Raw genomic sequence first — 25,280 nt, 5'->3', positions numbered from 1 at the left:
TCTTGTGTGCTCTGACTGGGAATCAAACCCAGACGTCCATATGCGGGGACAATGCTCTATCCACTGACCCAACCGGCCAGCGCCCTGGGAAGCTTTAAACACACACACACACACACGAAAGAAAATCTCACCAAACATTTTGACTTAGTAGATGTGGGATGGAGGTGGAGGGCAGGAATCTGGATCTGCAACAAGCTTCTCAGGTTTTCTGATGCTAGTGTTGATTTCTCATTTAGGAGAAACAGTGATACAACAATTCTAAATACGAATAACACTAAATGATCATTGGCCAATCAGGGAAGAAAAAGTCACTTTGGTAATGATTATCAAAAGCTACTTTTGAGACTTAAATGCAAATATAAAGCCTTTCTACAGTCACTCCTTTAGCATTCCCCCTAACTATGTGCAGAATGACAACAGGCTTTGTGCTTTTTTTTTTTTTTTTTTTTTTTTTGTATTTTTCTGAAGCTGGAAACGGGGAGAGACAGTCAGACAGACTCCCACATGCGCCCGACCGGGATCCGCCGGCACGCCCACCAGGGGCGGATGCTCTGCCCCTCCAGGGCGTCACTCTGCCTCGACCAGAGCCACTCTAGCGCCTGGGGCAGAGGCCAAGGAGCCATCCCCAGCGCCCGGGCCATCTTTGCTCCAATGGAGCCTTGGCTGCAGGAGGGGAAGAGAGAGACAGAGAGGAAGGGGGGGGGGAGTGGAGAAGCAAATGGGCGCTTCTCCTATGTGCCCTGGCCGGGAATCAAACCCGGGTCCTCCGCAAGCCAGGCCGACGCTCTACCGCTGAGCCAACCGGCCAGGGCCGCTTTGTGCTCTTTTAAAACCAATCATTAGCCTTGGCCGAATAGCTCCACTAGTTAGATCATCATCCCAAAGCACAGAGGTTGCCCGTCAGGGCACATACAGAAACAAATCGATGTTCCTGTCTCTCTCTCTCTCTCCCTTCTCTCTCTAGAATCAATAAATAAAAAATTAAAAAAAAAACCAATCATTCTATTGGTTCTATTACAATTGGGTCCATCAGATAGAGATTTACTTATGAACTCAACTTATTTGTTGAATTGAAACTAAGTGGCTAGAACCCTGGCCCGTTGGCTTAGCGGTAGAGCATCGGCCCAGCATGTGGATGTCCTGGGTTTCTGGCCAGGGCACACAGGAGAAGCGCCCATCTTCTTCTCCACCCTTACCCCTCTCTCTTTATCTCTCTCTTCCCCTCCCACAGCCAAGGCTCCATTGGAGCAAAGTTGGCCTGGGTGCTGAGGATGGCTCCATGGCCTCCACCTCAGGCACTAGAATGGCTATGGTTGCAACAGAGCAGTGCCCCAGATGGGCAGAGCATCGTCCCCTAGTGGGCTTGCCGGGTGGATCCCGGTCAGGCTCATGCAGGAGTCTCTCTGCCTCCTCACTTATCACTTCAGAAAAATACAAAAAAAAAAAGAAACTAAATAGCTAGAAATAGTAATTGCATTGAAGGGACACATGCTAATAAAATAAAGCCTAGTTTATTTAACTCATTTTCTTGAATTTAGCCACATAATCACCAACTACACTGATATTTATACCAAAGGTACAAGCAATGCAAGTGACCAGGTTCAATTCCCGGTCAGGACACACAGAATAAGTGCCCATCTGCTTCTCTACCCCTCTCCCTCTCTCTTCTCTCTCTCTCTCTCTCTCTCTCCCTCTCTCTCTTCTCCTCCCTTCCTGCAGCCAAGGCTCGATTGCAGGGAGTTGGTCCAGGCACTGAGGATAGCTCCATGGCCTCTGCCCCAGGCACTAGAATGGCTCTGGTTGCAATGGAGCAAGGGCCCCAAATGGGTAGAGCGTCACCCCCTAGTGTGTTTTCTGGGTGGATCCTGGTCAGGGTGCATGCAGGAGTTCTGTCTCTGCCTCCCAATCCTCTCACTAAATTTTTTTAAAAATCACCTTGTTGAAAATAGAGAAACTTCCTGGGAAACCATGTAAATGAAGCCCTTTGGGTGCTGGCCACCAACTTCCTGTTGGAAAAGTAAGAACTACAGTTTAGAAACCTGATGATTAAAGACAGAAGTCCTGGCCCTGGCTGGTTGGCTCAGTGGTAGAGCATCAGCCTGGCATGTAGGAGTCCTGGGTTTGATTCCCGACCAGGGCACACAGGAGAGGCCCCGTCTGCTTCTCCACCCCTCCCCCTCTCCTTCCTCTCTGTCTCTCTCTTCCCCTCCCGCAGCCAAGGCTCCATTGGAGCAAAGTTGGCCCGGGCACTGAGGATGGCTCTATGGCCTCTGCCTCAGGCACTAGAGTGGCTCTGGTTGCAACAGAGCAACGCCCCAGATGGGCAGAGCATCGCCCCCTGGTGGGCATGCCAGGTGGATTCCGGTCAGGCACATGTGGGAGTCTGTCTGACTGCCTCCCCGTTTCCAACTTCAGAAAATAAAATAAAATAAAGACAGAAGTCCTAAAACAAAACAAAGGCCCCAAAACAAGCCTCTATTTCTGCCACATCTCTCACACAGGGTTCCACTAGATTCAATTTATTGACAAAGGTCAGGGCCTGTTTACAAAGCCTCTTAATTCTATTTAAAATTAGACATCAATCATTTTCTGGCTGTTATTTAGTAAACAAAGTGAGCCTTGCTTTGGAATGTGGGATTTGATTTGGGACATTCTGAAAAATGTTTATTTATTTTTGAAGTGGGGAGGCAGTCAGACACTCCTGCATGTCCCCAACCGGGATCCACCCAGCATGCCCACCAAGGGGCGATGCTCTGCCCATCTGGGGTGTTGCTCCATTGCAGCTGGAGCCATTCTAGTGCCTGAGGCAGAGGCCATGGAGCCTTCCTCAGCGCCCGGGCCAACTTTGCTCCAATGGAGCCTTGGCTGTGGGAGAGGAAGAGAGAAACAGAGAGAAAGGAGAGGGGGGAAGAATGGAGAAGCAGATGGGCACTTCTCCTGTGTGCCCTGACTGGGAATCGAACCCGGGACTTCCATATGCCAGGCTGACACTCTACCGCTGAGCCAACCGGCTAGGGCCTAAAATGTTTATTAAAGTCACTCTTACTTCTGTGTTGGCAATGTGTCACTACCGAGAAGCTGATAATGTCCCAGAAAGGAACTGAAGAGCCTTCTTCCTCAACTGAATTGAAAAGGCCTCAGTTAATGGTAACACATTCCTCCAAGCACACAGCTTTTTGCGTGTGATGTGTTTCATGGCTGTTAAAAGCAAAGAAGGGGAAGAGATCACTGAAGGTGAGGTACAAGGTGGACAGGGAAAGAAACACTTGGGGTTCAAAATGGAAATTGTTTTAAAATTTATTTTAGAGAGGAAGAGAGAAAGAGACAGAAACATTGATCTGTTTCTGCATGTGCCCTGACCAGGGATCAAACTGGCAACCTTTGCACATCAGGATGAGGCTCTAACTAGCCAAATCATCTATCCAGGGCACAAAATGGAAACTTTTAAAAGTACTTTTTAAATTGAATTTATTGGGGATGACTGGTTAATAAAGTTATACGGGTTACAGTTGTATAATTCTATATAAAGCGGAAATTTTTGTTTACTGCTTTCTGGATGTGAAATTCAACAGTGGCACTGTAGTTCCATTTCATCTGGGATTAGCAAAATCTCAGAAACTAGGGAGATTACAAATATTATCAAGCACTATACTTAGGGTTTCCTCCCAGCAAGGGCTAGTGTTTGGCCAGAAGTCTCCTTAGACCCTGCTCGTAGTTAAGGAATCATATTAAACTATTGACTTTCCTCCAACCTAGGGATTTCACGTTCTTTGTTTTTTTGTTGTTGTTTTTTTTAGGTGAGAGAAGGAGAGATAGTGAGGCAGACTCCTGCATGCACCTCAACCAGGATCTACCCGGCAACCCCTTTGGAGCTGATGCTTGAATCAATCAAGCTAATTTTAGCACCTGAGGATGACACTTGAGCCATCCTCAGCACCTGGGGCTATGCTTGTACCAATAGAGCCACTGGCTGTGGGACTGGAAGGAGAGAAGGGGGATAGGGAGATAGGAAGAAGCAGATAGTTGCTTCTCCTGTGTGCCCTGACCAGAAATCGAACCTGGTGTGGCCATAAGCCAGGCCAACACTTTATCCACTGAGCCACCATCCAGGGCCAAGACTTCACTTTTGAGACCTGAATGGCCAAGAGCCCCTCTGTGAGAAAGGGAAAGGAGAGCTCTATCCCTGTTCTGAGCACCAGTGGCTAAACACGTGGCAGCTTGTTTGTATCTCAGGACTCCACTGCATGGACCACAGCCCTGACGGCTCCTGAAGGAAACCGACAATGCTTTCTTTCTTGACTGCCTGGCCACAGATATGCACATACCCAGCAAAGGCTGGGGCACAAAGCTATTTAGTGAACAGTCTGAGTTTTTCTCCACCCAGCTTCTGTTTGGGGCCAGGCTCAGAATCACTGGTCTGCTGGCAGTTGGGTGGCAGTGTGGCCCCTTTTGGGTTCTCTGGAGCCGCAACTTGCCTTCCTCCTTAGAGGAGCAGTGTGCTGGCACTGCTGGTGACTTCGCTCACCACTCCAAGTGCAAAATAGGGGGCAGGGTCCCTACTCACCAGCTTTTCTCTTTTTCCCTCTTCACACACAGCTGGCATTGGTTATCATGAGGCATTTACCAAGGATTGTGCTGGTGTTGCATTCAGGTTGGGGAGCCTGGTCTCACCTTCCGCCTGCCTTTCCATCAGTCAGCTAGTCAGCAGACATTTCCTAAACGTCTGCTTGCCGAAGGCTGGCATCCCACAATGAAAAGTGGGCAGAGATCTTCTAAAGGCACTGTGGAAGGCAAAAGAAAAGGCGCCCAGTCTACCAAGGAGGTTTCTACAAACAGGGCATTAGAGCTGAATCTTGAAAGGAGCACAAACTGGTTAAGTGGAGAAGTGGTGAGAGAGAATATTCCAAGAGATAGAACAGCAAAGACAAAAGCATGGCAGAAAAGGGCTTTGTTTGTCTTGCGGGGGGGTAGAGCCCAGTGCCTGAGGCCACACTATGTGCAAAATGTTTAGAAGGAGGTAGGACTGGCCCTGGCCGGTTGGCTCAGTGGTAGAGTGTCGACCCAGTATGTGGAAGTCCCGGTTGATTACCAGTCAGGGCACACAGGAGAAGTGACCATCTGCTTCTCCACCCTTCCCCTTTCCTCTTTCCTCTCTCCCCCTCCCCCAGCCATGGTTCATTCTAGCAAGTTGGCCCTGGGCACTGAGGATGGCTCTATGGCCTCGCCTCAGGAGCTAAAATATCTCAGTTGCTGAGCAATGGAGCAAGGGCCCTAGATGGGCAGAGCATCTCCCCATAGGAGGCTTGCCAGGTGGATTCTGGTTAGGTGCATGTGGGAGTCTGTCTCTCTGCCTCCCTGCCTCTCACTTCATAAAAAACAAAACAAAAAACAGAAGGAGGTAGGACTGAGGGAAAACCTGAGGGCATGCAGCCTCAACTGAGGAGGAGGCAGGAGAACAGGGCTGCTCTTTTACCATATTTCAACCTCTTTCTCCCCTGTAATGATAAGGACATTATTTTTCACACCAATCCCAAAACCAGTATTTTATGACACATGACCATGTTTTCAGAGCAAAGGTAAGAGCCAGTGATCCACTGGAATAGCCTGCTTGTGGGGCCATTGTTCAGATGAGGACATGCTATCTGAAGTTGGGATCATGTGGCTAGACATGTGCTCTCCTCAAAATGCCACTCTGACCATTGAGCATGTGCACCAGAGTGTGTGGCCCTGGCAGTAGGAACAACCACAAAACAACTGAGAAGTCTTAAATTACAGCAAGCCACTGTTAGAGGGGAAAGACGAGGGGTTAGTCAGTCAAAAACTGCAGGGCAAAACCAACAAAAGATGGCTCACACTCCTAAGTGTACATGGAAACTTGGAATTAACTCTCAGGTGGCTATTTCCATGATTATCTAAAAAAGAACAGCTGAGCCCTGGTCGGTCCACTGAGCAGTGGATAAAGCATCCTGGTTCCATCCTGGGTCAGGGCACATACCAGAGGCAACCAATGAGTGTACACCTAAGTATAACAACTAAGGGGAACTGAGTTGATGCTTCTCTCTCTATCTTCTTTCCCCCAACCCCCTCTCCTCAAATCAATGGAAAAAATTGAAAAATAAAAGAGAACAGTGGAGTAGCCAACCATGAGGAGCCACAGACCACGGGGCACCTCCAACCTAGCTGCACATGACCTTTGCAGACTGCAACCAACAGCCAATCCTGAGCAGCAAACACCTCCTCCCTGGGGACTCTGCACCTGCCCCAGGACGCCCCTCTTCACCTTCTATCTGCAGCGAAGTCTTTCAAACAACTTACATCTTCTTCCTCCCTCAGGCTTGATGTACAAAGGAGCCGGTCCGCTCCACGACTGCGGCCGCGCTGCCTTCTCCTCCAGCTTCCGGCCGGCAGTCCCGGCCGCGGGCGCTGCTGGCGGTTCCGGCTGCGAACCTCCGCACCAGCTCTTTTTCTTGCTGGCACGTGGCTTAATGAACCCTTTCTTTTAGGAAATCTTTCAGCTGCGAAGACTTTTTCATTGCTGTTTAACAGGAAAGATTCTGGTTTGGGTTAAAACTGAAACACATGCTGAAGCTATTGAAATGGCAGGTACGCCGGGCTGAGCTGGGGTGGGGGCTTTCTGATGACGTTGCTGGGACTGAGGGGAGCTGAGGCAGCTCTGTTCCCTCTCTGACCCGGAACCGGCCCTATCTGAACAGTGTGGCACCTGGTGGCTCCCCCACCAAGCAATTGAAGTGCAGTGGAAAGAGAGGAGGGGAGGAATACCCTGCATTCTAACCCCTTGGGAAAGTACTGAACTTGAAGTCACATGGGATGGTATCTTAACTCATCAAATAGTGCAGAGAACAGAGGATTGGACTTGACCTCTGTGGCTTCAGGGCTCAGGACGACAGTGAAAAAAATATCAAATATCAAGGAGACAACTGCAGTTGAATTTAAGGACTTTTTTTTTTTTAAACACAGATGGCTTAGCACTGGGTTGCTTTCAAAATGACAAGCTCTCTGTCACTAGAATGCCGAAGCTGTCCTATAGAAGGCAGTTCTTTGGGCACAAGCTTTCATGCCCTACCCCCCCCCCCCCCTCCAACCCTGAAAACCAGGATCAATGGTACAGGCTGGGCCAGTCCCACAGTTTCTTGACTAGAAGGAAGTGCTTCTGGAGAGGAGAGAGGTGCCTGAGATTTGCGCATCTCCTCTGATTCACGATGCGTCCACATGGCACGCTGCTCCCTTTGGCATGAGCTCATTTGTGAGTCTTACACTGGATGAAGCAGTGGTCAGACCCACCCAACAGACCTCCTTGCCAAGCCTCCTAGGCTTCCTTCGGTAAGCCAATGGGCATGAATATTACAGCTGGCATGTGGAAGTAAGGCTGTGTATACCAAGCACCTGTCACCAGAACCAGGCAGTCACTCAGAGCCCTAAAATAGCAGTTCAGACTATCTACCAGGGAAGGTTGCTTTTGCTGAGTCATTCACCCCCCTTGGCTTCTCCTGCAAGTCCTAGCTGCTCTCCGGAGTTTATGTTGATCACATTTGATCCCTAGCAATGGAACATTCTTTCTTTGCAAAAGGGGGTTGGGGGTGGGGGCAGGAGGGATGTCCTGTTCAGCTACCTACAGGCTCTTCTTGGGTTACAAGGTTTCAGGTGTACAGATGGCCATGTAGAAACCCAGAATGCTGGGAAGTGGGTGTTTCTCAGGCCCAGGCAGCTGACTGTCACAGGGTTCACATGAGCTGCTTCCTGGATGAGCGCCAGCTGTTTACAACCAGCACCCACCCCAGCTGCAGGTGGCCAGTCCTGCCCTGACCCAGACCCCGCCATCCTGGTTGGGGTAGGAAGGTACACGAGAACTTGTAAACAACGGGGTTTTACCGGCTCAGTTTCCAGGAAGGGAGCGCACACAGATTCCTCTGACTCCTGCATCTGGCCCGTCTGCCTGAAGCTCTGCTGATCCTGTCCCCCAGGGCTGTCCATGGCTCCCCACCTTGCCCACTTCACACTCATGCCCACTTGCGCCTCTCAGCCACCCTGTCTGGTGGGTCCAGCAGGAACTCTCATCCTCATTTAAGAAGTGAGGAGACTGAGACACAGAAAGGGCAGGAACACATGTCAGTAATTCTCCATTACCACCCCAAGGCCCTCAAGATGCCATTTCAAGTCACTTTCCCCTTCACGGTGCATTCAGGGATGAACCCTCTATCCCTGAATGGCCACATGTGGCTCATTTTAGCTGAGGACAGAGGGGACTGAGGGGATCAGCCATGGAACACAAACCCCTAGACCCAGGGCGAGCCCAGCCGAGAACTGTCACCCAGCCCTGCCAGTGAGGCCCGCACCCCATTCCAAAGACTGGAGGACGCCTCCTCCAGGGCCCCAAACCCTGTTTCATGCTTAACCCTGTCACTGTCCTAGCCAGACCTCTGATCCCATAATCACATCCAAGGCTACTGCTGTGCACCTCCTAACCCCTTCACCTGATGACAGATGAATTAGCAGCCAGTGGCATTCTGATTAGGTGAAGGTCACAAGCTGGGTGAGTAAAGCTTCTTCCTTCTCTCCCTCTGCCCAAGTCCAGTCTGGGGGCTCACCTCACCTATCTGCCAACCAGCCCCACCTCACCCAGTAGGTCTTACCTTAACAGGCCTGGCAGGCTCTCACTTGACCCTCACTGACCACGTCTTCTGGCCCTCAGGACCTGGACTTTGAAGATCCCAGTATCCTCAACCTCTTCTACCATTGTACATATGGGAAAACTGAGGTACATAAAGTCCGTGGCAGAGAGACCTGACCCCTGGTCTCCTCACTCCTGAGTCAGTCTGTGCAGAAAGCCTTGGGGGGTAGGGAGGGGAATCACAATAACAAAATGGAGCCTGATTTGAGTTTGAGTTGGGGGATGCAGGGGAGTCATGGGTATAGCCCAGGAAAGGCAGAGGCCCAAGCTGGACTCTTTTTTCTTTTTAATGTTTTAGAATGGCTTCTAGAAAGGGGGGTGCAGGAATAGAAAGAATCAACTCGCAGTAGTTGCTTCACACATGTGCCTTGACTGGGCAAGCCCAGGGTTTCGAACTGGTCACTTCAGCGTTCTAGGTTGGCGCTCTATCCACTGCGCCACCATAGGTCAAGCTGCCACATTTTCTTTATCCATTTGTCTAGCAATGGATACCTTGGTTTCTTCCACCTCTTAGCTATACTGAATAGTGCTGCAACTCTCTTAGATGCTGACCCAAGTCAGCAAATAAGTGGGCTGTGGGCCTCAAAGAGCTTCAAGGAGCAGGGTCCTTTCAAGACACCTTGGCATCTATTCAGCCATGGACTGGGACATAGATGCAGTGGGCGCTGTGGCAGAGTGAGACAGGTGCAGGCTGGGCCCTGTCTGTCCTGGCCACTGGCTGTAGCCCGCTCCCATTGCTCTGGGGCTGCATGGGTGAGTGTTCTGGGGCGTGGGGACAGTCCGGGATCTGCTCCAGTTTGTTCACAACAGTAAATCTCATGCCAGCACTGACCCCCTGCCTGGGCACAGTGTAGTGGAGGACACGAGGCCTCTCACCAGGACAGCCAGAAAAAATAAAGGATGTAGTATTTGGAATAGACTTATACTATAGCATTACTCGTTGTTTGTCTGAAATGCTAATTTTACTGCATAGCCTGTATTTTTCTTTGCTAAATCTGGCAACCCTATAGCCTAACCCACTGATGGTCTTCCTGACGAGCCAGCACCAGGGCCTCTGTGTCCCGATCCGGGTTGCCTTAGAACGGATGTGTATGCTTCTGGATGCCAGTCCTGGCGTGGACACTGGGGATTGAGCACCACCCTGCTCTGTACAGCCTGTCCCTTAAGTCACGTGCTTGACCAATCAGTACCTCCTTTCCTCTCTTCCTCTGACTCTTGGCAATGAGTCTGCCTGAACCCCAAAAGGCTGCCCTAAAACTCATATTTTATGACCTTTTTTTATTGAGCACTACCAAATGGTAATCATGAAGCCTCATGTGCCTCTGCCTGGGCCTCTCACCAGGGGGAGCGGGTGGCAGGGCCAGACCCACAGGGGCAGTGACAGGCTGGCTCAGTCCTCACAGTGCCTAACGGCTGGCCTTCGTGGATGCCCGTGAGGCTGAAGGTGAAGCTGAAGCGTGGGGGTCTGCTGTGGAGGAGAGGGCGGCTGCATTTCCTGGCCTCTGAGTCCTGAGATGGACCCCAAGAAAAAGGGCATTTGCTGCCTCCTCTGGCAGCTCTGGTCACAGACACAGGTGCAGAAAGGGACTGAGGCCAACTCAGGGAGCAGGGGGTGCTACCTCTCCAACCCACCGTTGATTTCCTGCCCTCCTTTGGCAGTTGCAAGAAGGCAGGGGCTGGGTATTCTTGGTCTACCCACTCCACCCAGATTGGGCATCCAGCAGGCCTCAGCCAAGGCCTTATTCTCTCGGGAGGCCCCTTGTCCTTGAACTGCCTCCCTGTTCCTGAAGCTGACAAAGATCCTTCTCTGCACTGAGGGGAGCTGGCATGCAGGGACGAGGAGACCGCTGGCAGAACGCAGCAGCATTGGCTCTGGCGCTCAGGACTTGGAGCTGGAGGCGTTTAGGCTGTGGCCCGGCGGGCGGCAGATGGCGCCCCAGATCCGGTTGAGTGAACAGGGGAAGTATGGGGTGGGCAGAGACCTCCTCGCACCTCACACTCACTTGCAGCACAGTCGCGATGAGTAGGTGCACATTGCTTTGGGATTATCTGATTCAAGTCTGTCTCCCACCCACACGGGCCTGGCCTCTGCACAGAAACTTGTGGTCATCCTAGTGGCCTCAGGGCCCAGCACCAGGTGTTCAGTGAGCCCGAGTCAATGCAGGCCTGACTAAAGTTGTGAATGAGGAGATATTCCCCTCTGAGAGACGCTGGCAGAGAACTGGCCCTCCTCAGGGGAGCTGCTACCGGTCTGCCTGCACATGTCCTGTCCTTGGGGGCTCTGACAGGGCAGGGATGGCAGAGGCAGTGACTGGTGTGAAGGCCTAGGAGCACCGATCAGACATGAGACCATATGAGACCGAGACCAGGGCAATACAGGGGACAGCTGAGTCACCAGGGCTGTGCTGCCCAATGGACAAGACATGAATATTAAGCTTGAAATGTGGCTAGTCTGCACTGAGGTATGCTGTAAGTGTAAAATACACAGTACCAAAAAAAGAATGTAATATATTTCATTAATAATTATTCTATATTAAGTATATAGTTTAAGTTGTGACACCTCAGATATAATGGATTAATTAAAACTCCTTTTTCCTGTACTATTTAAACTCATGGCTCTTTCTATTGAACATTGCTGCTTCAGACCCACAGGTACCCCAGTTATCAGCCGGGTCTGCCGTCAGGTGCAGGTCTTAGAGGGATGGAGGGACCCTGCATCACTCTCGTGGACTACTGGGGCATTGGGCTGGACACAGGAGTGGGAGAGGCTGGGGAGCTGGGCCCGGAGCAGCTGGCCAAGAGATGCTCCACACCACGGCCAGGTGGGCTGGCCTCCTGGGAGTCCACAAGTTTATTTCTAATGCTTTCCACATTGTGGACTCACAGAACTTTGGATCTGGAGGTGCCTTTGGGGACCTGCCACTTATTGCACTGGTGAGGAAAATGAGGCAGTTCTCTGCCTTAAACGACTAAGTTGCCAGCTCAGCTCGATTCCCAGTTCGACCCCCTTTCCACACAGCCTCCCCTTGGGCTCTGAGGTTAAAGACCCCTCCTCGCATAGCGAACAGGTCTTTAACTGTGGTAAGCCCTCTACCAGGAATGTTTCTTGTACCTTCCTTCTCTCCAGTTCCCCTTGGACAAGTAACTGTTTATTCTTCAGCTCTCCATTGCCTGGAAGATCCAGGAGGGCAGAGTCCTAGTGACATGCACAGTATACAACCCAGCACACTGGCAGAACCGGCTGTGTGGTCAATAAATTCATTCTTGGATGAATGAATGAATGGGATTGCTTTCTGAATGCACCCCACCCACCCAGATCAGCCCAGGCCTCCATAATGACCCCCAGTTCCCTCATGTCTGGTTCTTGCTGGACTGTGAGCTGCTCTGGGCAGGGATGGTCCCCATATTTCCAGAGACCTGGAATGAATCAAGCTCAGAAAATAATGAATGAAAAACAAACCTGGGCAAAATTCTTCCCTGATGTAGGGACAGATGCCCGAGCTTCCTTCTAAACCTTCCCACTGTCCCAGGCAGGTGGCTCATGGGGGTGGCAAGAACCTAGCAGTCCCGCCTGTGACACAGCACTTCACCTCTTACCAGAGGCGTGGCTTTGGGTATATCCCTCACCCACTCTGAATCCCAACGGGTGACAACAGGGAGGAGCAAAAGAAATACAGCCCTTAAGCAGAGCCCCTGGCACATACAGAGGGGTCACTATGACCATCACTATTGTGACTCCTTAGGCGGTAGCAGCAGCTCTGTGGGACACCCAGGGACCACTGACGTTTCACTGAGCCCACTGTCGGGTGTGTGCACAGGACCCTTGCCCCGTTCAATGCAACAAAGCCTCACACCAGCCAGCACGGAAAACATTGCTTTATTAACTGCGTTTGCCAACACATGAGGAGTGCAAAGGGCTCCTGGAGACACAGGCCCCGGTCGGGGTGGGGTCTGGAACCCCCATGAGTGAGCAGGACAGGATGGGACTGAAAGCTATGTAGCAGCAGCAACACAGAATCATGCAGGGCACGTGGGAGCGGGCCGCACCAGGGCGGCCATACATTCTATTGCTCGATAAGGGCAACGAACATGGACGATGTACAAAAAGGAGAAATAGGTCTTTGCGTTAATGAAAAATACATTTTTTCTCTACAAAGGAATCTTTTCTAATACAAGAAAATAAATATTGCAACATAAGCCAAAAATAATTTAAAATTGCTCTTTTCAATATATTTTCAATATTTCTCTTGTATATTAACAAATGGCACATCACTTTCTTTGAAACAAAGACAGAAGGTGTCTCCTCCTGTGACATTCATATCATGCCCCCACCCCAAGCCGACGTGGAGCACAGAGTGTTGTGCGTCTGAGGGACAAGGTGGCAGGCAGTGCCTTAAAGAACAACCAAAAGCCCCAGACTCCAGCCCTGGCTCTTTGACCAATGTGGTCAGCTGCACCAAGGGGCATGGGAAGTGGCCTCCCCCAGGGCCTTGCTACAGGCATTCAGACCATTCTGCAGAGCTCTGGGCACAGGCAGAGGTTGGCCACATCTGGCAGTGAGCAAGGAGATGCCAAGTCCAGCTGCTGCTAATGTCTGTTCAAGTTGGACAGTTGATTCTTTGGGAATTGTCCCAGCAAGTCCTGTAGTGTGCCCACCTACGATACACAGACACGCATGCACATGGACACACGTGATGTGCCCTGGTACACATACACTCACATACCAACAGCCTGACCCCCATGCCTGGAAACACGGGTAACTTCTCCAAGGAAACCGAGACCCTTAAAATGCTCACACACTGTCACCAAGTCAGGGCTCATTAATAAAATAAACCTTTCTACCTTTCTTCTCCTTATTTGTTGTAAAATACATCTCTCATCCATAAAAATAGTTTCCTTGCACAATATCCTTTCTCACTGTGATGAGGGGGAAGGTGGGTGGGCAGCCAGAGTGAGCTACAGAGCAGCCTCTCCCTCCCCGAGGGCAGGGGAGTGCGGGCCAGTGAGGTCAAGTGTGCAAGATCTGCCCCAGCCTCTGGCCTGCGGAGGCCTCTTCTGTCGTCTTCCCACCTTAACTTCAGGGGTGGCGGACAGTAGAACAGAAGAGGAATGGGCTCTGGCTAATGGTGGAAAGGAAGGAGGTAGAAACCGGCATCCTTGCCATCTTTTCAGCCTGGTGGACATCCAAAAGGGGGACAGCTGCTTGATAAGGTCAGGGACTCACCTGGGAGGGAAGGGGTCCCCACCAGCCAGCTTAACGAGACACCTAGGCTCTGTGCAGGATATGGCCCCAAGGATAATCCAGTCCAAACAAAGCAAGAGCCAACATAGGAAAGGGTCAGAATCCAGAGGCCAACTTGAACAGAGCCCCCCACCCCCAACTAGGCAGAATGCCGTCTGCCCAGCAGGGGCCAGGCCCACCGTACTCCCTCCCTGATCTCTCCCAGCCCAGGGAGCCCAGGCTTGCCCCAGGGGAAAGTGCTGAGTCTAGGGATCTATCTAAATCACTCCTGGCACCCTACCCCACACCCTGGGGGGAGTTTGGTTGTTCTTTAAGCCCATCCTTTTGCTTCCTGCGAGGTCAGACTGGGCAATCCAGCACAGACAAGGCTGTGACCCGAAGCGTGGGGAAGGAAGGTCTGTTCAAAGGCAGTAAACAGAGTGGGGCTGGGACGCTGCTGCCGACACTGCACTGGCCACTACTACCAAGGCGGCAACAGACTAAACTCTACATGATAGCTTGTGCCATCCCAATGCCCAGAATCCTTGAAGCCTGCTGAGTCCATTCCAACTGGACACATTTGTCCGATCCCCTGAACTTAAAGTCATTATCTTTGTTTCCTAAAATTCACATAAAACTTGAGTGTTGATGACAACGCCACTGTCGTACCTTACTAGTTTTGGAGTCGGGGGTGAGTGGTCAAGTTGCTCCCCATCCCACTGATTTGCGCTTTGTGTATCTGCATGGTGGTGATGGACGGAAACCTCATGGTCAAGACTTTGGCCATGCCGGTTTCACTGCCAGTGTTCCTCCCCCCATGAGTCTGAGTTTCCGGAAAGCTCATGGTGGGCCCAGTCCAGGATCTGAAATCCAACACCCGGTTCCTGGTTTCCACAGTTGGGCAACAGAAGAGCATCCTCCTCCAAGAGCTTGGGCTCATCTCCTTGGGTGTGTGCAACAAACATGTTTCTGTATTTTGTTGCTAAGAACTCCATTAAAAAAAAAGTCCAAGTGACAAGTTGGTAGGTCCAGGCTGTGCTGTATTATGGTCAAGATATTCTTTGGCATCCATAGAATGATTCGACTGATTCACTGGACTTTTGCAAGCTTCTTGTTGAAGTTCTGGCTTTACCAGTGGCGGAAGTGACCCAGGAGTAATTCACAAAAGAAAAAAATAACGTGTTTCCACTGAATTCCTTTTTGTTTGTTCCCTGAGCTATCACCCTGGGGCCACTCCACTAAAATTCATCAGAGCAACTACCTGGGACCTAGAGAGTGGGGTAGGAAAGGCTGGAGGGTGGTAGGGAGGGAGGGCACGGTTGGGAAAGGGCGTTAAGGCTCGAAGGGAGAGGAACCAGGAGCCTCCAGCAAGACTTGAAACAGTTCCAGCAGCCCACACGGCTGCCGGCCCCGGGATCCCACTGCTAGTTGGAAGGAGGAGTTTCCGAAAGGAAACCGAGGAAGCAGCTCATCTCTTAGCAGGACTGGGAAACTTGAAAAGGCAAATGGTCTGGCCTGGTCAGCTGTCTGGAGTGAGCAGACTCCGGCCAAGACTGGCCCCTAAGGAAAGAAGGAAGTTGGAGCGCTGGAGCGACTCTCTGCAGTGGGCGAGTCTGAGCCCCACGCCCCCGTCTGGGCACTGGCCCTCCCTGGCAGCCCTCCACTGGCACTGGCGGCTGGCTGCTTGGGAGTCCCCTGAGTAAGTGGCACAGCTCAGGAAGAATTCTGGGAACCCCTTCCCACAGCTGCAGGGCTGGGCGCTGGCAGGGGCAGAGCAGCAAGGGAGTGGAGGGTCACGGGTTGGGCGGCAGGCCTTCGATGTGGGTTGGTAGGGACGGCTGTGGTTCGCCTGGAACCAGCGGGCCCTCTGTGCCCCCTCAGTGCTTTCTCGTATAAGCTCGTTGTGCTTGTGACAGTGAGTAGACTGGCTAGGTATCACTTAGTATATACTTCCTTGGGGATCAGTGGAGTGCAGCAGGACCCCCCAAATGGACTCCAGTGGGATTCAAGGGCAAGGTGGGGCAGACCCTGGACTGGCCCATCTGCCATGAAATAATGCCCAAACGACAGTCTATGTCACCCAGTGGCAGCGGGCTGGCGTCCTGAGCTCTTCTTCACCATGCCTTTATCTAGCCAGGAGCCCACAAGGCCACCCGGGCGAGGCCAGGACGCTGCTGCGGCAGGGGTGCTGTGCAGGACCTGGCCCCGTCCTGCAGCCGGGGCCGTGGAAGGAACCCTAATGTCCTAGGCCAGCACAGAGGAGAGACAACAGTGTGAAATTCAAAACTTTCTCTATATTAAAAATAAAACCACAACAGAGTTGCAGCCTCAAGGGTCTGGGACACTCAGCAGATTGGAAATGGCAGTTGTGACTGGACTGAGGCCTCATGGGGGGACCAGAGCAGGGCCTAAAACAGGGGTAGGGGTGACTTAGGAGGCCAAAACCCCCATGCGGACCACCTCCTCAGCCCTTGCTTCCCGGGGACCCCGCTGCAACCCGCTGTCCTCGGCCTCCACGTCTGAGTCGCTCATCTCCCCATCAGAGAAGAAGCCATCAGTCTCAGTGTCAAAGTGTAGGCTGACCTTTGGCCTGTCGGCCACAGAAGAAGGCGGTCCTGTCCCAGCATCAGGCCTGGCACCGGATGATCTCCGGGTTCCCTTGCTCTCGCGGGACGGCCGCTGCCGGCCTGCGGGCTTGGGGCTTGCCGTAGGGCCAGGCACTTGGACATTTGAGTCGGCAGCCATTGGGGCTGCTTTGTCGGGGGTGTCAGAGGCCAGTGGAGGGGGGCTCTCGGCGGCTGCTGGGATGGGACAGTTGCCAGCTGTAGGACTGGATGGCAGGTGAGAAGGTGTTCGCCGTGGTGGCTTCCTGGTAGGTGGTTCTTGACCTTGACCCCCCTTGTCGCTAGCTGCATCCTGGCCCCAGGGCTTCTTGGGGGCTTTGTCTGGAGTCGTCCGTGAACTGGGCCCATCCTGTGGCGGTTTCTTCTTGGCGGGCTGGCGGGTGGTGCGGCTGCGGGCCTTCCTGGCAGGGTCGCCAGGTCGCAGTGAGGGGTCCCGCATGAAGCTTAGCAGCGTCTCTTCGTCCTGCAGCAGCTCCTCGGACAGGAGCCCTGGGGTGGGGTCCTCGTGGTGCCCATTGTTTAGTGACCACTCGCTCATGGCCATGTTCTCCGCTGTGATCTGCACTGACTGTGCCAGCCAGCTGTTGAAGAAGGTGCCATCGATGGGGAATGAGGTGGACAGGCCTGGCAGAGAGGAGGGAGGAGTAAGGTGAGATGCCAGCAGGTGTACGTTCCATTGTCTTTCTGGAAGCCCTCCCAACACTCTCAGCATGCCACCTGTACCTTCCTCCCTGCAGGCAACCTGTTTGGAACTCACTAAGAATTTCAAGGTGGCCACACTAAACCAAGAAGGACTTTTGAGACTGCATAGGTACACACACATGAGCCGCCCTGCCCCCCACACTCACCCTGGGAGTACAGGAGATGCAGGAATGGAGGAAAACACCCTCAGACCACCAGGGGGCGCTGGATTTCTATGAGCATCACTTCCCAGAGCTTTTAAAGTGAGAAACTTGGATAAGGGTGTCAGGAATGAATAGGATGGCAAGGTATCGGGGTAGATGATCCCTCTTGGATGTCAGGGCCTGCTGTAGCTATGGGTCATTCCTCCTTTACTGAGGTCTCGAGACAGCTAGTGAGACTGGGCCTCCCGTTATACACTCAAGTTGTCCCCTTTCTGAGACTGAAGGAAACAGAAGATGGCCTGGAACTTCTGTGCTGGAAGTGAGGTCGAGACAGGACTCCACCCCAATCCCTGAGCGGTGGTCTAGGGGAAGCATGTGACATTCTGGGACTCAGAGACATATGTCCCTGCAAGGTGGTCTGTGACAGTGAAGATGGGTTGGGCCAGTGCCTCTGGTCACTCCTCTGGGTTTTCCTAGGTGGCCCCATGAATGTTTACTGGCAGGGAACAGAGGCAGAGTGGTACAAGGATGGAGAATTCTAGGGCCCTCGCCTTCAAGCATGGAGCTGGGCTCCTAGAAGGGCCCAGATGGCCTAGAGGTCCCTTCAGGACCTCCGGGGAAACCTATAATCCAGGACCCCGGCCAGGGGAATGAGCAGTCAGTTCCTGAGCTCCTGGGCATGGCCTCCAGGTCTTTAAAAGAGGAATTTCTTGGGATGGCAGACAGTGCTCTGAAACCCTAGCTTCCTTTACGGCTGGAAGGTATGAGCACTTGAGTGAAGAAGGGCCTGGTGGCCTCTCTCGGGCCTCCCACTCTGTAGTGGGGATGCTAGGGTCCCTGCTGGCCCGACATGGGGGGTTACAGCACAGTGATGGTATGAGCTTGGCCAGCCTGCCAGGCCAGCCTGGCCACTTACTCACCCAGCTGTCCCAGGACTGAGTCAGGCCCCGCCTTCATTTTCTCCTTCTTCTCGGGGCTGCCCCTTGGGCCCTCATGGCCTTTCCTTTTCGAGTTGCTCTTCTTGCCCTTCGCACTCCTCCCAGAACGCTCTGTACCAGGGAGAGAGAGCAGCAGGTGGTTATCCAAAACCACCTCAGCCAGAACCAGGATCACTGCATGTCACCCCAAGAATCCTGCTTCCCTGGGGCCTCACCATCTAGGTCACCTTGGCTGCCTCTGTACCCCGGGCTCAGAACCTTGGGGGCCTGAAAGAACTGGAGCTCTAGTGAGTCAATGCAGCTGGTGTGGGAGAGTGTGTGTATAAATGCCCACTGCTGCTCTGGCCTGGCTTGAAGAGTGCGCAGGGCCACAAAGAGGGTAGATGGCCATTGTGCAGGAGCTAGACTGCAGCTTGATCAATGGGGCCTGCAGATCCTGGGAGAGTCCTGGCTTGCGGTGAGTGGCAGAGCCTTGACTTCCAAGGCCAAGGAGCTGGACACAGAGGTGGACAGAGCACTACCTGAGGAGTCAAGAGGCTTTGGTACAGGACTCACACTGGTCAGCCCCCTGAGCAAGCCTGCCTTGCTCTCCGGGTCTGCTTTCGAGCTCAGACAGTAGATAGGAGGTCATGGTCCTTTCAGTCTGTGATCACACAGGTCTAGGGAGCTAGAGAACAGCAGAGCAGGGATGAACATATGGAAGGGGATGCCCAGCTGCCAGGAATATTGTCCTGGCTTCTCAGCTGCACGCTGGAGGGCTTCTAGAATAAGGGCTTAAGAGAGGGTTGCGGGGGGGGGGGGGGGGGTCCCAGCTCTGCTACTGATCCCCTGTGCAACGTCACTGGGCCCCAGTCTCCACATCTGTACACAAGACCTTGCACAGCCAACCCTGGCAACCCAGCCTCACTTTAGACTAGATATCCTCCTTCAACCCTAACTGTACCTATGCCAGCCTCCTTCTACTTTCTCTAACAAGACAAGTTCTGGCCTCTAGGTCTCCAAAAATGCTCCTACTTTGTCCTGTCCTTCACCTGGTTCAGCTCACAGCCTAAATATCACTGTCGTCAGGAAGCCTTCTCCAGCCCTTTGGCGAGACAGGTCTTGGCCATATGCCTGTAGCCCGTGTCCCACTCCAGGGTCAAGCGCACAACACTAAGAGTGTCAACTTTGGGCAGAGGCAAACCAGTCTTTTCTTCAAATGTCCTGCCTTGAATAAAGAGCTGCCTGTTGCAGCTGCTCAGGTCTAGGAGTTGCAAATGTGCCCAAACTCAATGCAGGGATGTGGACCCACCAGGCTCTTAAACATGTCTCTGGAATCCTGTGCTCCAAGGCATAGCACACCTGGCCACTCTGCTGCCTTGGATGTGAGTCTATCCACAGCTGGGTGTGTGGTCACAGTGATGTCCCAGAAAGCAGGAGATGCTGCTCCGGAATCACTGCCACTGTGAAGCCATCCTTGTGCCTGTCCCTGCACTGCCACCACTGCGGTCCCTTGAGCTCCACTTCCTTTATCTTTCTAGATAGTGAGCACCACAAGGGCAGGAACCTTGTTCATTCAGTCTGCAGCAGCATGCCCGGCAGGGCCCAGCACAGAGCCTGGCCTCCTGTGCATGCTTAGTCAGTGCTCTCTGAGTCAATCAACAGAGAGGGAGCCTGGAAACACTCTGGAAGCCAGGAAGCTGCCCCACTCTTGGGGCACAGGGTGAGCTCTGAGTTCTGAATGGCTGCAACTCCCAAACCCACTATCTGTACTTGGCATTCCTGGGTTGTTTTTCTCCTGAAGTGAGAAGTGGGGAAGCAGAGAGACAGACTCCCGCATGTGCCCAACCAGGATCCACCCAGCATGCCCACTAGGGGGCGATGCTCTGCCCATCTGGGGCATTACTCTGTTGAAACCAGAGCCATTCTAAAGCTTGAGGCAGAGGCCATGGAGCCATGCTCAGCACCTGGGGCCAACTTTGCTCTAATGGAGCTTTGGCTGTGGGAGGAGAAAAGAGATAGAGAGGAAGGAGAGGGGAAAAGGTGGAGAAGCAGATGGGCGCTTCTCCTGTGTGCCCTGGCCAGGAATTGAACCTGGGATTTCCACACGTAGGGCCGAAGCTCTACCACTGAGCCAGGCAGCCAGGGCCACATTCCTGGGTTTTGGGTCAGAGTGAATGGTGATCCCAAATTGCAGATGAGGTGGCATGGCTCTCAGGCAGGGGTGGGCAGTGCCAGGTCCTCAGCTGCCTGCTCCGATGGCAGCCTGGCAGCTCTCCGCCCTGTCCACTCCAGGCCCAGCCTGACCCAGAGGCTGAGCTGGCAGTGGCAGCCCCTGGCTCAAAATCTCGCCATCCCACCATTTCTGCTGCATGTAACTCAACATGAGCACACCATTTGCTGGGTCAAGCACTGCCCTTGTTACCATGTGAGCACTCCAGGAAAGGCTGTGTCTGGCAACATCCACACAACTCGCATATAAATGCAATGTTGGTGCTTCTTTGGCCTTTGATGTCCAGATCAGTTAAATACATGTGGTGCAGGAGAATAAGAAAACGGGAAAAAACTGCCGACGCAGGGGCTGCACCCTACATAAGGTCAGCAAGGGAGAGCACACAGGACCCCCTGCATCACTGGGTAGCTGCCTTCTCCAGAATCAATATGCAGGCACACAGGTCCTGTCCCAGTTCACTGGTCTGCACCTGTTCACACGCAATTTACTCCTGACCACTGCAGCCCTGGCACTACCTGGGTGTCCCCAGTGAACTAGAAAGCTCTCTGAGGTCAGACCAGCTGCCCACAGTCCAAAATCTTTCGTTCCTTGCCTCATAATACATACCTGGGACCCTGGGGTGGTCCCCGTCTTGGCCCAGTTACTGAATGATGGAAGGTGGGGGTGGGGGCCAGTGGCCCCCAGCCCTATGCATGTGCTCCCAAAACAGGCCCCACGGACACGCCTTCCTTGGGACCCAGCCCCTTGAGAGCGAGCATGCTGAGGTGGTCAGCATCAGGCAGGGGAGGCGCCTACCTCGACACAGATCCTGTTCAATAAGCTTCATCTGCAGGTGGAATATCTGCTCCTGGAGTCTGCAGATGGCATGTTTCGTTCTCTCGCGCCTCGTCACCATGTAGCACAGGTTTCTAACCTGGGGAAACACAAGAGAGATTTCCTACCTTACTTGAGGGCAACTACCCCTGACCATCTGGCTGTGGGGGGCCACGAGGGCCTAACCTGCCCAAAGCATCTGGGAATCAATTCCTAGATGCTGAGTGCGTCCATAGCCCTAAGCCACAATTGTCTGATCCAAAACATGGGGCCAAGCACAGACTTGGTGCTGTAGCCCCAAGCTGAGCCAGAGTAAGAGGGAAAGTGCCTGGGTAGCTCAGGCTGGTGACTCTGCCTTCCTGGCGAAGCCAGCCATGCCGCTGCCTAAGGCCCTTCTAACAGTGCTGCTCTCCCCTATACACACAGTGCTCCAAGTCTCATCGGTGCCTTGTGAGGTCACCAAGCCCATCCCTTCCTGACCAAAGCCTCTCTCTTTCTCTACAAAGAAATCTTCAGTCATGGTAAAAACCACCTCCTATCCTGAGATACGGAGGGCCATGGTGCATGGAGCAGAGAGAACTCCAGCCAACAGCTTCAAGCGGGCAGTCCCCAACTCACCTGGGTCTACCTGCTGGTCCAGGACCCAAGCCAGGCCCACACCTGTGAAGGCAAGGCCCTCACGTCCACATGGCCACGTTTGCTCAGCTAGAGACAGAGCTCCTCACGGGGAAGGGCAGGGGCCTCTCTGACTCCGAGGCCAGCCAGGAAGAGCCTCTTAGGGCCTGGAAGAGCCACTTCCTGCACTACTCTAGAAGCACCTGAAGGACGGGCCATGTCGCTCCCTGTCCACGTGGCACCTTCCCCAGTGAGCCCATGCTCACCAGCTGCTCTCTAGGCTAAGGCCAGGCCCCTTCCCTTGAAACATTTCCTTGTTCTGGTGTCATCTTCAGTTTGGGCCAGAATCTCCAGTGGCCGGGACAGCTGGCCAGGAGCTGCTGAACTGAAGTCCTGGTCCCACCAGAGTCTTTCCAGCTGAAACTAGTACTGTCTCCACTTGGGTTCCATTTTCAAGTGTAAGTTCAGGTTTCATGTCCGTAAGTGCCTGGCAGTGATCTCTGGGTTTTAGAGCCCCAGCCTGCTGTCATAAGCACCCTTTCTCCCGGGGTGGCTGTGACCCAGCCACTCTGCAGGCACAGGCATCCTCAGCTCCTTCCCACGCATAGCTGTGAAGGCGATCCCAGAACACCTGCCCCAGCCTGGCCTGCAAAACACTCAGGGCACTCACACTGGTGTGTACACCCAGGCTAGACCAGCCATCCTAGTGGCTGGAACCTCCCGAGGGGGCAGCTGTGCCCAGCCTGAGAGGCCTCGCTCTCACTGACACTTGTCTGACTTTTTCAGTACCTCCTGCCACCCTGAGCACAGGCTGTGGCTCTGGGAACTCCTGTTGTGTTGGGTTCCAGGCTAGCAATAAGCAATGCCATCCAGGTACCTCCCTCTCTTCTCAGGATTTGCCACTCAGTTGGGCAGATAGACACTGTCCTAGTACTGACAGGACCAGGCAGCCCTGACCCAGACCTGGGGGCGATGAGGAAGGTTTCCTGGAGGAAACGCCCTGACCCAGACCTGGGGGCGATGAGGAAGGTTTCCTGGAGGAAACAAGAGCTAGGCTGAAAAGGAGCTGATCACAGATCGGGGGACAGATTGGGGTAAGGAAGCCAGAGTAAGGCCAGGCAGGGAACAGGCAGAGAGAGGCCTTGTGGCTACAGTGTTGGGCTTCAAGGCCAGCTGAGGTGTGAAGAGTCTGACGGGAGGAAGTGCAGAGATCCCCACCACCCAGTCATCTTCAATGACCCAGCTCCTCATCTGTCCCCACAGCGGATCCATTAGCATGCCCATTAATCCTTCCTGAGGAACACAACTCCTTGCCACCAGCTCCCTCAGCTCTTAGCCAACCCTGTCTTCAGCCACTTGGACCCCTCGCTATCTCAGAACAACCTTCTTTTTTTTTTTTTGTATTTTTCTGAAGCTGGAAACGGGGAGAGACAGTCAGACAGACTCCCGCATGCGCCCAACCGGGATCCACCCGGCACGCCCACCAGGGGCGACGCTCTGACCAACCAGGGGGCAATGCTCTGCCCCTCCGGGGCGTCGCTCTGTTGCGACCAGAGACACTCCAGCGCCTGGGGCAGAGGCCAAGGAGCCATCCCCAGCGCCCGGGCCATCTCCGCTCCAATGGAGCCCCGGCTGCAGGAGGGGAAAAGAGAGACAGAGAGGAAGGAGAGGGGGAGGGGTGGATAAGCAGATGGGTGCTTCTCCTATGTGCCCTGGCCAGGAATCGAACCCGGGACTTCTGCACGCCAGGCCGACGCTCTACCACTGAGCCAAACGGCCAGGGCCGAGAACAACCTTCTTGAAAAGTAAACGCAAATCCTCCAATGGTTTCTGTGTGGGGCTGACTAGTGGCCTGTGCCCAAATGTATGTCCGCCTGGCATCTCAGATATAACTAGTTAAGATAAAATTATACTGCATAAAAGTGAGCCCTAAGTCCACTGACTAGTGTCCTTATGAAAGGCCATGTGACGACACACACACGGAGCATGCCTTGTGACAACAGGGGCAGAGAGATTGGAGTTGTGGGTCTACAAGTAGAGGGACATCCAGGGATGCTGGCAGCCACCAGACGTCAGGAGAGGCCTGGGACAGAGTCTTCCTCAGGGCCTCCGGAAGGAATCAACCTTGGCGATTTTCAGGATCCAGAACCGTGAGACAACAGAGTTTCTGTTGTTTATTTATTTTTTCTTTTTTTTTATTTCTGAAGCTGGAAACGGGGAGAGACAGTCAGACAGAGTCCCGCATGCGCCCGACCGGGATCCACCTGGCACGCCCACCAGGGGCGACGCTCTGCCCACGAGGGGGCGATGCTCTGCCCCTCCAGGGCGTCGCTCTGCCGCGACCAGAGCCACTCTAGTGCCTGGGGCAGAGGCCAAGGAGCCATCCCCAGCGCCCGGGCCATCTTTGCTCCAATGGAGCCTTGGCTGCGGGAGGGGAGGAGAGAGACAGAGAGGAAGGGGGGGGGGGTGGAGAAGCAAATGGGCGCTTCTCCTATGTGCCCTGGCCGGGAATCGAACCCGGGTCCCCCGCACGCCAGGCCGACGCTCTACTGCTGAGCCCACCGGCCAGGGCCCGAGTTTCTGTTGTTTAAAGCCACTAGGCTTGTAGGACTTTGTCACAGTAGCCCCAGGAATCAAATCTAGCTTCCTTGCTATCACAGTGACAGATGCTGAGCAGCAGCCCAATGCACATGGCCCATGTCCCGAAAGGCCTCCGGGACGGCACTACCCTCCAGGCACCTTCCTTCTCTGTCCTACGCCATTCTGCCCTGGAGCCTTGGTATACACTCCACCCCTGGCCGGGGTGCTCCGCACTCTTCTCTTCCCCATGCTGGACCTCGTCCCTAAGGTCCTGGATCAAACGTCCCCTCCAGAAGGTCTGCCCTGTCTACCATGTTTAAACAGCCCAACACTCTCCCTGTCTCCTGTTCTGCTTCCGACCTGGCCATCACGTGGCCCAGTGGGCGTGGGGTCAGTGGGGATCCAGAGAAGTGGATGGCTACTTGGAGGCCTCAAAATAAGCCAGTCAATGTATCTAACTTAAAAACAGATCATTCAAGGTCCAGCTTTTAACAATTTTCTAAAACAAGTCATTCTGGAATTTTCTCGCCCTAAACCTAACCTCCGAAGGTGAGAAACCAGATGAAGTGAGGCTCAGACTTGCAGATTTCTCCCCCAAAACACTACGAATTATACTTAATTACTTCCTATTAAAATCTACACGTAGTTTTTTGTTTTTAGTCTTCCATGGAAACTCTAGAGGAAGGAGCCCTAGGGCACACCTGCATGAGTTACTGGCATCAAGACCCCTAGGGTGGCTGACT

At 53.3% G+C, this 25,280-nt stretch overlaps 1 protein-coding gene and 1 non-coding gene across 7 annotated transcripts in view; both read right to left on the bottom strand.

The window, feature by feature from the left end:
- Positions 1–12,550: 12,550 nt before the first annotated feature.
- Positions 12,551–25,280, bottom strand: part of JADE2 (jade family PHD finger 2) — a 50,533-nt gene continuing 37,803 nt past the window's right edge. For 5 of the 6 annotated variants that reach the window (XM_066343958.1, XM_066343955.1, XM_066343956.1 and 2 more), the window contains 3 exons: positions 21,325–21,442; positions 18,300–18,428; positions 12,551–17,158 (listed from right to left, as the gene is read on the bottom strand). In XM_066343958.1, the coding sequence (XP_066200055.1) occupies positions 16,341–17,158; positions 18,300–18,428; positions 21,325–21,442 (1,065 nt within the window). In that variant the 3' untranslated portion in view covers positions 12,551–16,340. The remainder of the gene's footprint in view (positions 17,159–18,299; positions 18,429–21,324; positions 21,443–25,280) is intronic. The other variant, XM_066343960.1, reaches the window with a different exon arrangement.
- On the bottom strand, positions 20,370–20,445 carry TRNAV-UAC (transfer RNA valine (anticodon UAC)). The gene has a single exon. It is a non-coding gene; the product is annotated as a tRNA-Val (tRNA).

The sequence above is a fragment of the Saccopteryx leptura genome, chromosome 6, assembly GCF_036850995.1.
Source record: "Saccopteryx leptura isolate mSacLep1 chromosome 6, mSacLep1_pri_phased_curated, whole genome shotgun sequence".
Classification (NCBI taxonomy): Eukaryota; Metazoa; Chordata; class Mammalia; order Chiroptera; family Emballonuridae; genus Saccopteryx; species Saccopteryx leptura.
The sequence above is the reverse complement of the archived record's forward strand: the minus strand, read 5'-3'. Positions and strand labels throughout refer to the sequence as shown.